Raw genomic sequence first — 12,080 nt, forward strand, 5'->3', positions numbered from 1 at the left:
TCTTGCTAAGAATCAGTTTTTGAAATTTTTTGGGGTTAGAGAAATGTCACCAGATCCTGACATGTGCCCATCTTTCCCCTACAATTCAGATTTCCTAGAAATGGGCCATGTGGCAAAATAGATATTTAACCAGATCCTGAAAGCATAATAACTTCTATTATTATTATTATTATTATCATTATTATTATCATTATCATTATCATTATTATCATTATTATCATCATCTTTATTTATACCCTGACCTTTTTCCAAACTGGAACTCAAGGCGGCTTCCAGATAAAAATAAGTACATATCATTAAGAACCTATAAAAATATAAAACATGTAAAATCAGCATTTGTTGCGCTGCAGCCAACTCAGAAGGGACAGGAAGGGGGGAGGCATGAGTTTCAGGCGCCTCCGCAGCCAGAAGAAGCAGAGTTGGGGATTGTTGTGTCTGAGCAGGATCGTGCGGGAGGGGGGCAGCCTGCTCTCCAGCCAGTTCCCACGAGTAACGCCCTTTCCGAGGAGCCGAGCGCACCGCCCCCAGTTGATGCAGAGGACTTGTGGGGGGAAGCTTCAGAGTCAGTGCCAGCTCCTCCTTTACCAAGCAGTTCCCAGGAGGATTCCAGTGTGGCACCGCCCCCTGACCTCGAGCCTGTTGCTCGAGAGCAGGTGTCTTCCAATGAGCTGTTGGATGTGCCTCCCCTGTCTCCTCGTTCCCGTCGCCGTGAGAAACGGACAGGGCTAAGACAGGAATTACGAAGGAGTCAGAGATTACGTTCGAAAACATTTCCTATATAAGCCTGCCGCTTCCAGTGGGGGGTTGTTGAGTCAACTTCCTTCACACGCTGCAGAGCATGTCTAGAGTATAGTTAGGGACTCTAGTAAGTTAGCGTAGGGTTTCCTATGAAGCGCAATGCCTTTGATGTATCCATTACTCTAATAAAACGAGATTTACTTGCACACACTCCAGCCTCATTCTTTTGGCTCTGGATGGGACAGATTGACTCAACCACCATCCCTACTCGAACCTGTTCCCATGGCTGATGACATGGACCAGAACGGAGCAAGAGGGGGAGTACCTATCACCATGGAAGCTTTGTATGCCGAGATCCAGAACCTCCGAGTGACTACGCAAGCCCTACAAGCCGAGAACCAAAACCTCAGAGCCGCAACGCAAGCCTTGCAAGTGGATAACCAGAATCTCCATGCCTTTGTCGCCCAAGTCCAGGCTGCGCCTCCTGGGGCGGCAGCCCCTGTGAAGTCTCCAGTGGGGCTCCCCGTGTGATACGGAGGCCAGAGCGAACAGTTTGCCACGTTTCTAGCCCAATGTGAGTTGTACATTCAAGTGCGCAGAGCAGAGTTCCCAACTGATGAGGCGAAGGTGGCGTTCATCATCAGTTTATTGGAAGGGGAAGCGGCAAAATGGGCCACCCCGTATTTGATTCACAACGACCAGATATTGAGCCAGTTTGACGCCTTCAAGAATGCGATGGGGGACATGTTCCGAGACCCCCAGAGGAAGGAGACGGTTGCCCGCCAGTTAGGGACCCTGAGACAGGGAAGGGGGTCTGTAGGGCAATTCACGAATGCTTTTTGTGTTTTGTCTCAGGAGACGGAGTACAATGACCCAGCCTTGATGTACTTCTACAGAAATGGACTGAGTCCAGAAGTGTTGGATGAACTGGCGCGCTCCACACACCCCGACTCACTGAGGGGTTTGATTCAACTGAGTTTGCAGATAGACAGCCGCTTAGAAGGAAGAAAGTTGGAGCGAAGAATGGAGCCTTCACGGAGTCAAGTTGCTGCTCCGCTGCCCTGTGTGCGCCCCATGCCCAATCCTGGCATCCCTACTGTCTTGGGAGAGGAGCCCATGCAGATTGGGGGGGCTAGACCGTGATTGACAGAGGAGGAGAGGGAAAGACGCCGGAGGGAAGGACTGTGTCTCTATTGCGGAAAGTCTGGACACCTTGCCAGAAATTGTGCAGCCAAAACCGGAAGATCCCAGCCGCTGGAAAACTTCACATCCCAGCTCTCGTAGAGGCTAGAGAGTTGGGGGGTGCTACAGACACTGAGCCTCCATTACGACCCCTTCCCTCCCAAGGGGCCCTTCTGTTGCCCATTCGCATCACCCAATTCTCAGGCGAGAGCTTCTCAGCCAAGGCTATGATCGACAGTGGAACGTCCTCTTGTTTCATAGACCGAGAGTTGGCGCTACACCACGCTATTCCCACAAGAGAACTGAGCCAGCCGTTGGCAGTGGAAACTATAGATGGCCGCCCTCTGAAGTCTGGGGAGGTGACTCGGGTGACTGAGTCCGTGGAAGTGAAGGTCCCTGGGCATCGGGAAGACCTGTCGTTCTATGTGGCGTCCTTACTGCATTTCCCGGTGGTGTTGGGTATGCCTTGGCTGGTTAGGCACAACCCCACACTCTTTTGGGATGAAGCTGTGGTGGTTTTTACCTCCAAGTACTTCCATCAACATTGTCAGCCTGAAGAGGAGCCACAGGTGTTGGCAGGGGCGTCTCCCCCAGGGGAGATAACTTTGCCCGCCAAGTATGGGAGTTTTTGGGACGTCTTCAATAAAAAGGAAGCGGAGCAACTCCCTCCTCACCGGCCCTATGATTGTGCCATCCATTTGGTGCCTGGAGCATGCATCCCCGCCGGGCGGATCTACTGTCTATCTGAACCAGAGTTGGCACCGTTAAGGGAGCTTCTGGACGCTAATTTGAAGAAAGGCTTCATTCGCCCTTCACAGTCCCCAGCGGGTGCACCCCACTGTTTGTGAAGAAAAAAGGGGGGGAGCTCCGTGCCTGTAATGATTATCGGGCCCTAAACCAGCTCACTATCCCCAATAGTTACCCGCTGCCGCTTATTAGGGAAATGTTGGAGAGGTTGCGTTCCGCCAAAATTTTCACGAAACTGGACTTGAGAGGAGCTTACAACTTTGTGAGGATTAAGGCAGGTCGTGAATGGAAGACTGCGTTTAAGACCCGTTACGGTCAGTTTGAGTATTTGGTGATGCCATACGGGTTGTCGGGAGCACCTGGAGTCTTCCAAAATTTTATGAATGACATCTTTTGGGACTTTGTGGACCGCTTTATGATAGTGTATTTGGATGCTATCCTGATTTATTCGAATACTCCCGAGGAACACGACTCGCATGTGCGTGCAGTGCTGCAGAAGTTACGGGAACACCGTCTTTACGCGAAGCTGGAAAAGTGTGGGTTTGACCTAACCACGTTGGACTTTCTGGGGTATCGGATCTCTCCAGCAGGAGTAGAAATGGACCCAGAAAAAGTTCGTTGTGTACTCACGTGGCAACCCCCCAAGACCAAGAAGGATTTGCAACGCTTCTTGGGCTTTGCGAATTACTACCATCGTTTCATAGCCAACTACTCCCATCAGACCGCACCGCTCACAGATTGCCTGAAGGGCTCAGGACCTTTCCAATGGACAGAAGCTGCACAAGAGGCTTTCGAGAGCCTGAAGCGAAGGTTTGCTACCGAACCCATACTACAGTATGCCGACCCGGCGCTCCCTTTTGTGGTAGAGACGGATGCGTCGGACGTCACGATCGGAGGGGTTCTTTTGCAACCGGCCCAGAAAGGGGGAGAACTGATGCCTTGTGCCTACTTTTCCAGAAAGTTAACCGACTCTGAACAAAACTACACTGTGTGGGAAAAGGAGCTATTAGCCATTAGAGATGCCTTTGAAGCCTGGAGACACCATCTGGAAGGGGCGCAGCATGAAATTGAGGTGCGCACGGACCATCGTAATCTAGAGAGTCTTCATACTGCCCGTAAACTCAATCAGAGGCAAGTGCGCTGGGCTCAGTTCTTCGCACGGTTCCATTTCAAAATTCATTATATCTCCCAAGCACAGAATAAGCGGGCTGATGCCCTCTCAAGGAAGCCAGAATTTCTGAGGGATCCCACCCCAAGACCGTTACAGTACATAATCCCTCCCGAGCGGGGAGTAGTAGGGGCCTGCCAAGATTCTTGGGAAGCTGAAGTACGTGAAGCGCAACAACAGGACCCTTTCATGCAAGAGCAGCGGGTCGAAGAGGGCGCGTCACCCCAGGCAGAACAGAAGGACTTTATATGGAAGGATGGCATACTGCACCATCAGGAAGCTGTTTATGTGCCCCCCGGAGAACTGCGACTGAGGGTACTACGTCAGTGCCATGACGCCCCCACGGCAGGCCACTTTGGGGTTTTTAAGACCATTCAAGCTGTCACTCGGGAGTTCTGGTGGCCCAAAGTGAAGAAGGACGTAGAACATTACGTTCGCTCTTGCCCCACTTGCATGAGGGCTAAACATGCCACTGGGAAGCCACCGGGGCTACTGGAACCCCTCCCTTCTCCAGGAGGACCTTGGCGAATGATTACTATGGATTTTATAACAGACCTTCCACCTTCGCAGGGGAAAACCACAGTTTTGGTGGTCGTTGATGCCTTCTCGAAAATGGCTCACTTCATTCCGTGCGCAGGGCTCCCAAGCGCTCAAGCCACTGCCAAGTTGTACGTGCAAAATGTGTATTGGCTGCACGGTCTGCCAGACAGTCTGGTTTCCGATCGGGTCACACAATTCACCTCGCGTTTTTGGCAAGCGTTGTGGAAGTTGCTGCAAAGTGAGCTGAGAATGTCGTCTGCCCATCATCCCCAAACAGATGGGCAGTCCGAGAGGGTCAACGCAGTGTTGCAACAATATTTACGTTGTTTTGTGGGGTATCAGCAGGACAACTGGATGTCCTACCTGCATTTAGCAGAATTTGCCTATAATAATGCTGTGCATTCGCACACGCAACAGACTCCTTTCTTCACCAATTTTGGCTACCACCCCTGAGACTTCCCTGCCCCAAAAGACAGTCTCTCAGTCCCAGCTACTGAGGATTACTTGCAGGAACTTCACTCTATGCAACAGCTACTTCAAGAGCAACCAGAACAGGCCAAAGCGGATTACAAACGCGCAGCTGACCAGCATCAGAGAGAGGGAGACCTCATACGAGTGGGAGACCAGGTCTGGATCTCTACACGTTTCCTAGCTATGCCTGGCCGGTGTCGTAAACTGCAGGATCGGTGTATAGGGCCCTTTGAGGTGGAGGCTCAGATTAACCCCATGGCTTGCAGACTAAAATTGCCACCCACCTTCAAGATGCACTCAGTCTTCCACAGGGCATTGTTGACCAAGGACGCTGCCCCCGACCCTCACCGTCCGTGAGTGGAGCCCGCACCGCCGTTGTTGGTAGAGGGGGAGGAGGAATACGAAGTAGAACAGATTTTGGACTCGCGAAAACGCGGAGGGCGTCTTCAGTACCTGATTCATTATAAGGGGTACGATCCAACTGAACGTTCCTGGGAAACAGGAGAATGTGCACGCTCCGACTTTGGTGAGAGAATTCCATGAGGCTTATCCACAGAAACCTAGACCTCAGGGGTGGGAAGGGTTAAAGCATGGAGGGGGGGATGATGTTGCGCTGCAGCCAACTCAGAAGGGACAGGAAGGGGGGAGGCATGAGTTTCAGGCACCTCCACAGCCAGAAGAAGCAGAGTTGGGGATTGTTGTGTCTGAGCAGGATCGTGCGGGAGGGGGGCAGCCTGCTCTCCAGCCAGTTCCCACGAGTAACGCCCTTTCCGAGGAGCCGAGCGCACCGCCCCCAGTTGATGCAGAGGACTTGTGGGGGGAAGCTTCAGAGTCAGTGCCAGCTCCTCCTTTCCCAAGAAGTTCCCAGGAGGATTCCAGTGTGGCACCGCCCCCTGACCTCGAGCCTGTTGCTCGAGAGCAGGTGTCTTCCGATGAGCTGTTGGATGCGCCTCCCGTCTCCTCGTTCCCGTCGCCGCGAGAAACGGACAGGGCAAAGACAGGAATTACGAAGGAGTCAGAGATTACGTTCGAAAACATTTCCTATATAAGCCTGCCGCTTCCAGTGGGGGGTTGTTGAGTTAACTTCCTTCACACGCTGCAGAGCATGTCTAGAGTATAGTTAGGGACTCTAATGAGTTAGCGTAGGGTTTCCTATGAAGCGCAATGCCTTTGATGTATCCATTACTCTAATAAAACGAGATTTACTTGCACACACACTCCAGCCTCATTCTTTCGGCTCTGGACGGGATAGCATTAAAACAGGATTAAACTGTTAAAACCAATTAGATATACACTTAAAATACTGCAACTTCTAAGTGTGGGGTGTCAATTTCCTCACATGGGGGCACATATGTCAGGAAGCTTCACTGTGGGAAGTCTCATGGGGAGATATCTGTGTTCTTTATTAATGTGCCCTTATGTGGAAAATTGGTATTAAATGGTGCCGGGCAGATTTGGAATATTATGGTATGGTCACCCCTTCTTACAAAGGTGGAGAAGGAACATAAAATAGTACCTATGAGAAAAGGCTTAAGCATTTTTTGTCTGGAATAAGATGACAAGAGGGGAACAGACAATGGAGGTTTAAAATATGAACATTTCTCTCTCTGACATATTGGAACAGCCTTTGTCAACTCCCATCAGGATGGCAGTTAGAGTCCAAAACATTTGGTGAGTACCAAATTGGTGAAGGCTTGTGTTAGAATTGGGGTCACAGAATGAAATTGATTGGTGGTAGGCACAAGATGGACAAAAAGAAAGTACTTTCTTACACAACATATAATTAGCTTTTGAAACTCACTGCCACAAGAGGTCATGTGTGGGGTGGCAGGCTGCTTAGATGGCTTTAAAAAGGGTTAGTGGAATTCAAGGAGAAAAAGTCCAGTGGCTGTAAACCATGATAGCCACATGGAACCGTCCCAGTTAAGGCAGACCCTCTCTGCGTACTGGATATTGGGGCCAGGCAAGAGGGAAGGGCTGTTGTTTTCACACCCTGCTTACGAGTTTCCAGAGCTCGTCATGGTTAGTGACAGAAGGCTGGGTGAGATGGACCTTCAATCTGATCTAGCAGGGTTTTTTTTTTTAATTTTCTTGAAAAGCTAGTAATGTTTTTAGGCCACATTTGTAAGGCAACTAAACTGTAACAGAATGATGGTCCAGTGTGAGACAATTTGGTTTGGCTTTGCAGCACCACACGTTTCTATCTAATCACGAGGTCCGTCAGATGTGGAAAGTGGAGTACCTGACCTGTGTTCATGCTCTCTTGTCTACAGCTCCCGTTCACTTCACTGGGGGTTGTGGGGGAGAGCATCCTGGTGGATTGCACCCCAAGCGTCAACACTTCAGGACAAGTTTCAGTTGGAGCTGCTGCTGGCTTCAGGGCTAGTTTTGGATTCCCAAGTTGGATGGTGGGCAAAGGAGCAAGGGTGTATGATGGAAAGATTGTAGCATGGCAGTCCTTGGAGACTGACAATACAGGTCACCCTCATCCTCGGATGTTTCTTTCACTCACACAGGTGCAAACCCGTAGTTCAGATGAACCAATGACCACTTTTGTTGTGTGTAATGAGTGTGGGAACCGCTGGAAGGTAAGCATGATGAACTCCTTTCATTTAAATCTAAGGGCCAAATTACATGTGACATGCAGTTCTCTCATACTGTTTTCCTGAAGGTGGCCTTGAGGTTGAGCAGAGAAGGGGGGAGGGGGAGCTGGTCAACCCTGTCCCTGATAGCCGTTTGTGAACTCTACTCCCATTCCTCCCCCCTCCCTGGCAAAGTACACATTGTGTCGCTAAGGTCACGTTTGAGCAGACAAATGATAGGAAGATAAAGGGTTAAGCAGTTTACCCATGCTATCATTTGTTCAAACAGGCCTGTGGCTGTTTTTCAGTAAACCACGCACACAAAACACAAGGGCTTCTGAATGGACTTCTGGTTTAAAATTTCAACAGCTTTGCTAATGCTAAGGCCTACTTTAATTTGGAAATGGTGGCCTGTGACTGGAATATTAGGAACTAGAGAGAGTGCGGTATAACGGCAGAGACTACAGGTAGAGACAAACTCACTGATCTGCCGGTTCCAGTGCATCTCCACCTCTCCCTTCTGAAAACGGGAGCGCACAATGCGAGTCAACCCCCGCCCGTTTTTACCGTAAAACCCGGTGGGGGGTCACTGGAGTGCATTTGTTTTTTTAAAAAAAATTGCTTCACAGAGACTTTGCAACTGATGGGTGGATCAATCCGTTCCCCTGCCAAGTGTGTCTAATGGAAATGCTTTGCTTTGGCAACCAGTGTGTTCACAGCCTACTGGACATAGAAATAAAAATCACAGAACTACTGTAAGCTCCAGTGGGAGTTGCAGCCCAGCAACATCTGGAGGGCCACCGGTTCCTGAGCTCTGCTGCGAAGCGTAGTTTTGGTCCTGAATCAAGGCTCATGTAAGCCTATGTAGTGTTGATCAGCGGCTGATCAGCCACTCTCATGTCCTCCATCTGTTTATACCAGGGATATCAGCATAGCCAGTGACCTGGGATGTTGGCAGTTATAGTCCAACAACACCTGGAGGGCATCGCACTGGCTATCCCTGGTGTTGATAGACTCGCTGTATTCAGTGTGACTTCAGCATGTAACCTCAAGGTTTTCCGTCAAGGACGTGTAATGGCTGGGTTGGGATTCCAGTAGGCAGGATGTGGCTTTCTTATCACAGCAATCCACCCCTCCTCCCTGCCCCACCAGGCCTCTTGTGTTCACGGGTTCCACCCTTTCCTCACCAATACTCCACAGCAGCAACAAAATTGAAATCCCGTCATCCTGCAAAGAAAACCCTCCTCGCTGCTTCTGTGAGCTCTGCCCTTTTACCCACCTGAGCAGAAAAGACTTTTTTGGGGGAAATCGCTGGCCTCTTTGTTGACCCCCTCAATCCCACCAACCTCTTGCAGTTCTGCTGAGACATCTCTGACGGGAGCAGCAACGACCGATGCTGGGCCACATCTCCGCCACGCATTCCCCCAAGACCGCCAGCAAATTTTGTACTGTTTTCGTTGCCGAGTTTGCTTTGTGCTCTGTACATCATCCAGGCGAAGAGGGCCCAGCTGTCTGCACGCCTGTGGAAAGAGCAGCAGCTGGGAATGGAGGCCAGGAGGGCGCCAGGTGGAGAGTTCGCGTGGACTGACCCATCTTTGGAGTTTCTCGTCCTAAATCAGTATTTTGTGAGGGTTTGGAACAGTATTAAACGTTTTTTGTTTGTTTTTTTAAAAAAGAAATTTGGCCAGGTGTCTAGTCTTGAACCTCGAGCATGCAGTAGCTTCTTCTGACTTTCCTTGGGTCAGGTGGCCTCTTTCAAAAGCTAAAACGTTCACTTGCTAGTACAGAGGCAGAAGAAGGCCCCGTTTGCAAGACGTAGGAGGCCGTATTAGCTGCAACTGCTGTAACGGCCATTTATGCCACTGCAGAATGAATCCTATGCCTGTACGACAGATTTTCATCCATTTCAAACCTGCCCGGAGCCCAGACAGTTCGTAATCAAGACTTCTTGGCACGTTTATCAAACTACAACTCTTTTGGGGGTCACAGTGAAACCAATTTCAAAACAGTTTAAATATACCTTCTCCAGGACTAGGGCTAGGCTGTAAGACAAGACCCCCTCAGCAAAGGTGTTCCCTTTTGTCATGAACCAAGGAGCAGGTGCTGCAAGAAAAAGGAGAGGGGGGGGGATGGAAACAGAGCAGTGAAGCCCACCCGAGGAAAAATGTCATGAGGACTGCCTTCTTTACTAGGCAGGACTTGGCACTGCGGTACAAAAAAAGCAGAAAAAGGCAGGCTTCCTTCTCTTGCTTTGCCATCCAACTTCCTGGTTGTCCATTTTAAGCTGTGCACCAAACCTTCGGGTTTACCTACTCTACACATATCAGTTTAACTGCCATGGCTCGTCCCGTGGGAATGGTAGTTTGTTGAGAGTGCTGAGAATTCTGTTTTGAGATCCCTAGCCTTTCGCAGTGAGTTGCAGCATTCCTAGTTTGTAAGCAGTAAAGATGCTACTGCCCTCTGCTGGGCATTCACACAGCAACCTCTGAGAAAGGGTTAGAGACCATCTCCCAGTCGAGGTGGGTGTGCGTCTGCGCGTGCGCACGCTGGTCCACTGGGTGCATGACAGAAAGGAGCGCAAGCTCACGCTAGAACAGATTGACTGATTTGGCCAGCATGTGCAAAGTGTTATCAGCACAGGAGTGTCTGAGGTTAGGACAGGCGAGTCCTCAGGTGCTGAGGGAAAGGTCAGATGGGCCCCTGACAAGTGGAGTTGTGGGGTGTTATGCTGAAGACATTTCAAGCGGATGGAGGGGAAAGCGCAGGCAATGGCTTGCTTGGGCTGTTTAAAGGGCTTGAAAAGCCAGTGCTGGATTCCAGGAAAAGGGCTGCAAATGGGACTTGATACCATCACTTCCAGCCAGCCAGTGTAGCCAAGGGTGGGATGGGGAAAGCAGTGAGGGTAGTACCAGTGAGTGCAAGAATGCAGGTTGGGTGGTGACGGTGGTCAGAAAGCTTCACGGGACGAGAGCACACAGCGCTTGGACTGCATCTGCCACCCTCGGCTGCAGCGAGTGACCTGTGCCTATTTTTGCCCCGACCCTCCCTTTCGTGTGCTCCATGTGCAGTTGCAAATGAACAAAACAATAAAAGATGATGCCGCAAGCTGTTCATATGATGCACCCGCATATAAATTCTGAAACATCAAAGCCTCTCCTCAGAAATCAACCACACCTTGATAGGCAAAATTGAGTCTGAAGAGTTGGCACAATTTGCACAGCAGTAGTTTGCGTTTGGTAGCTGGGGCCTGGCAGGATTCCCTTTGAAGGAGAGGGCAGGCATGAGAGTGAGCCATTACTGAGAACAAGAAATGTGCTTTTTGGCTTTTAAACAAATAGCAGTTTGAAGCCATCTGTGCAACAAGCCACCTGGCTGGTAGCAACTCAAGCTACAGGCGTGACCCTCTCTGGCACCATTCTGCCTTTCAAGGGCCAGCAGCCCCACAATTAGAGTTGGTCTGCAGCCTGTTCCTCCACACCTGTTCTTTGTCACCCAAGGGGCAACCATGAAGGTGCTTAAAATACAGGAATGGCTTTACAGCATCTCTCTCGTCTGGCTGCACAAGAGGATCCTGAGCTGTCCCTTGACAAACATTCCCTCTCCCTTCCCCTTTGATGGAACGACAAATGCCATTAAAAACGTAACAATAAAAGCATTCATTGTTCATCGTCGTTCTTTCTGTCCGGAACATCTTCACTTAAAAACATGCAACAACTAATGTTCTTTGTTGGGAGTGGGGAAGACATTTTAAAAAAAAAAAATAAGGGGTTTTGGTAGACGTCTGATTGGTCAGACATACGGAAAAGATTTGATGTCATGATCTGCAAATACAGCACGCTGTTTGGGGCCTCTGGTGTCTGTGGCTGGATTCCATAGTTGTTTTGGCCCTTTGCCCATTGGAGAGCAGACTCCAATCTTCCAAACTCCACCTTTTATGTGTTGCAAAAACCCCACATATTTGCACCCCCCCTCTGTATTTTTATTCCTGCTGGAGTTTCTCAGGATGGAGATAACTGTGATGCATTCAGCTATGTACTCATTGCTGTTTCCATGGCATTCCCTCACTGAAAGACATCCACAGGGTAGGGATTTTTTTGGGGGGATGAGGAAGTGCCCCCCCAAATGTCAGTAAGGAGTGCAATAGAAGATCCACTGTAAAACAGCAATTCCGAATCATTTTTTACTTCAAGGATTGGCAAACTCTTTCAGATATAAATATTAAAAAATACACGTTATAGGGAAATGGTGCTGTAAAGGGCAGCTTATCTCTAAAACTGCGGATACGAGGGAATCATTTTGATTGGCTGCATCCCTCCTGCTCTAGTTGTTGCATCAAGCTGAAGAGTAGTAAAGCTGGATGAACCTGAAGATCACACAGTCCTACTCCTAACCCCCTTTCCCCAAACAGAATTCTCCATGCATTGAATTATGTATTGCACAGAAACATCCCTTTACAAATGTATCATAGCGGTTATAAGTCACACACAAGAACTTGAGGAGAGTCCAAGGGTCTACCTGTAGTCCACCTAGTTTCCAAGAGCTGCCAGCCAGGTGCCCCTGGCAACTCGCAAGGGGACATCTACTATGTTGCTTGTGCACCCCCCCCAAGCATCTGGTATAGAGGGAGATGCTTGAAAACATGGAGATGCCAC

At 49.7% G+C, this 12,080-nt stretch overlaps 1 protein-coding gene across 9 annotated transcripts in view; it reads left to right on the forward strand.

Moving 5' to 3' along the window:
• Positions 1 to 11,080, forward strand: part of TCEA2 (transcription elongation factor A2) — a 41,537-nt gene extending 30,457 nt beyond the window's left edge. For 2 of the 9 annotated variants that reach the window (XM_061630981.1, XM_061630983.1), the window contains 2 exons: positions 7,363 to 7,434; positions 8,581 to 11,080. In XM_061630981.1, coding sequence (XP_061486965.1) covers positions 7,363 to 7,434; positions 8,581 to 8,643 — 135 coding nt within the window. In that variant the 3' untranslated portion in view covers positions 8,644 to 11,080. Of the gene's footprint in view, positions 1 to 6,470; positions 6,518 to 7,362; positions 7,435 to 8,580 lie in introns of all 9 variants that reach the window. The other 7 variants (XM_061630989.1, XM_061630988.1, XM_061630990.1 and 4 more) reach the window with 7 other exon arrangements.
• Positions 11,081 to 12,080: the final 1,000 nt, after the last annotated feature.

This window comes from Rhineura floridana, chromosome 6 (assembly GCF_030035675.1).
Source record: "Rhineura floridana isolate rRhiFlo1 chromosome 6, rRhiFlo1.hap2, whole genome shotgun sequence".
NCBI classification, from domain to species: Eukaryota; Metazoa; Chordata; class Lepidosauria; order Squamata; family Rhineuridae; genus Rhineura; species Rhineura floridana.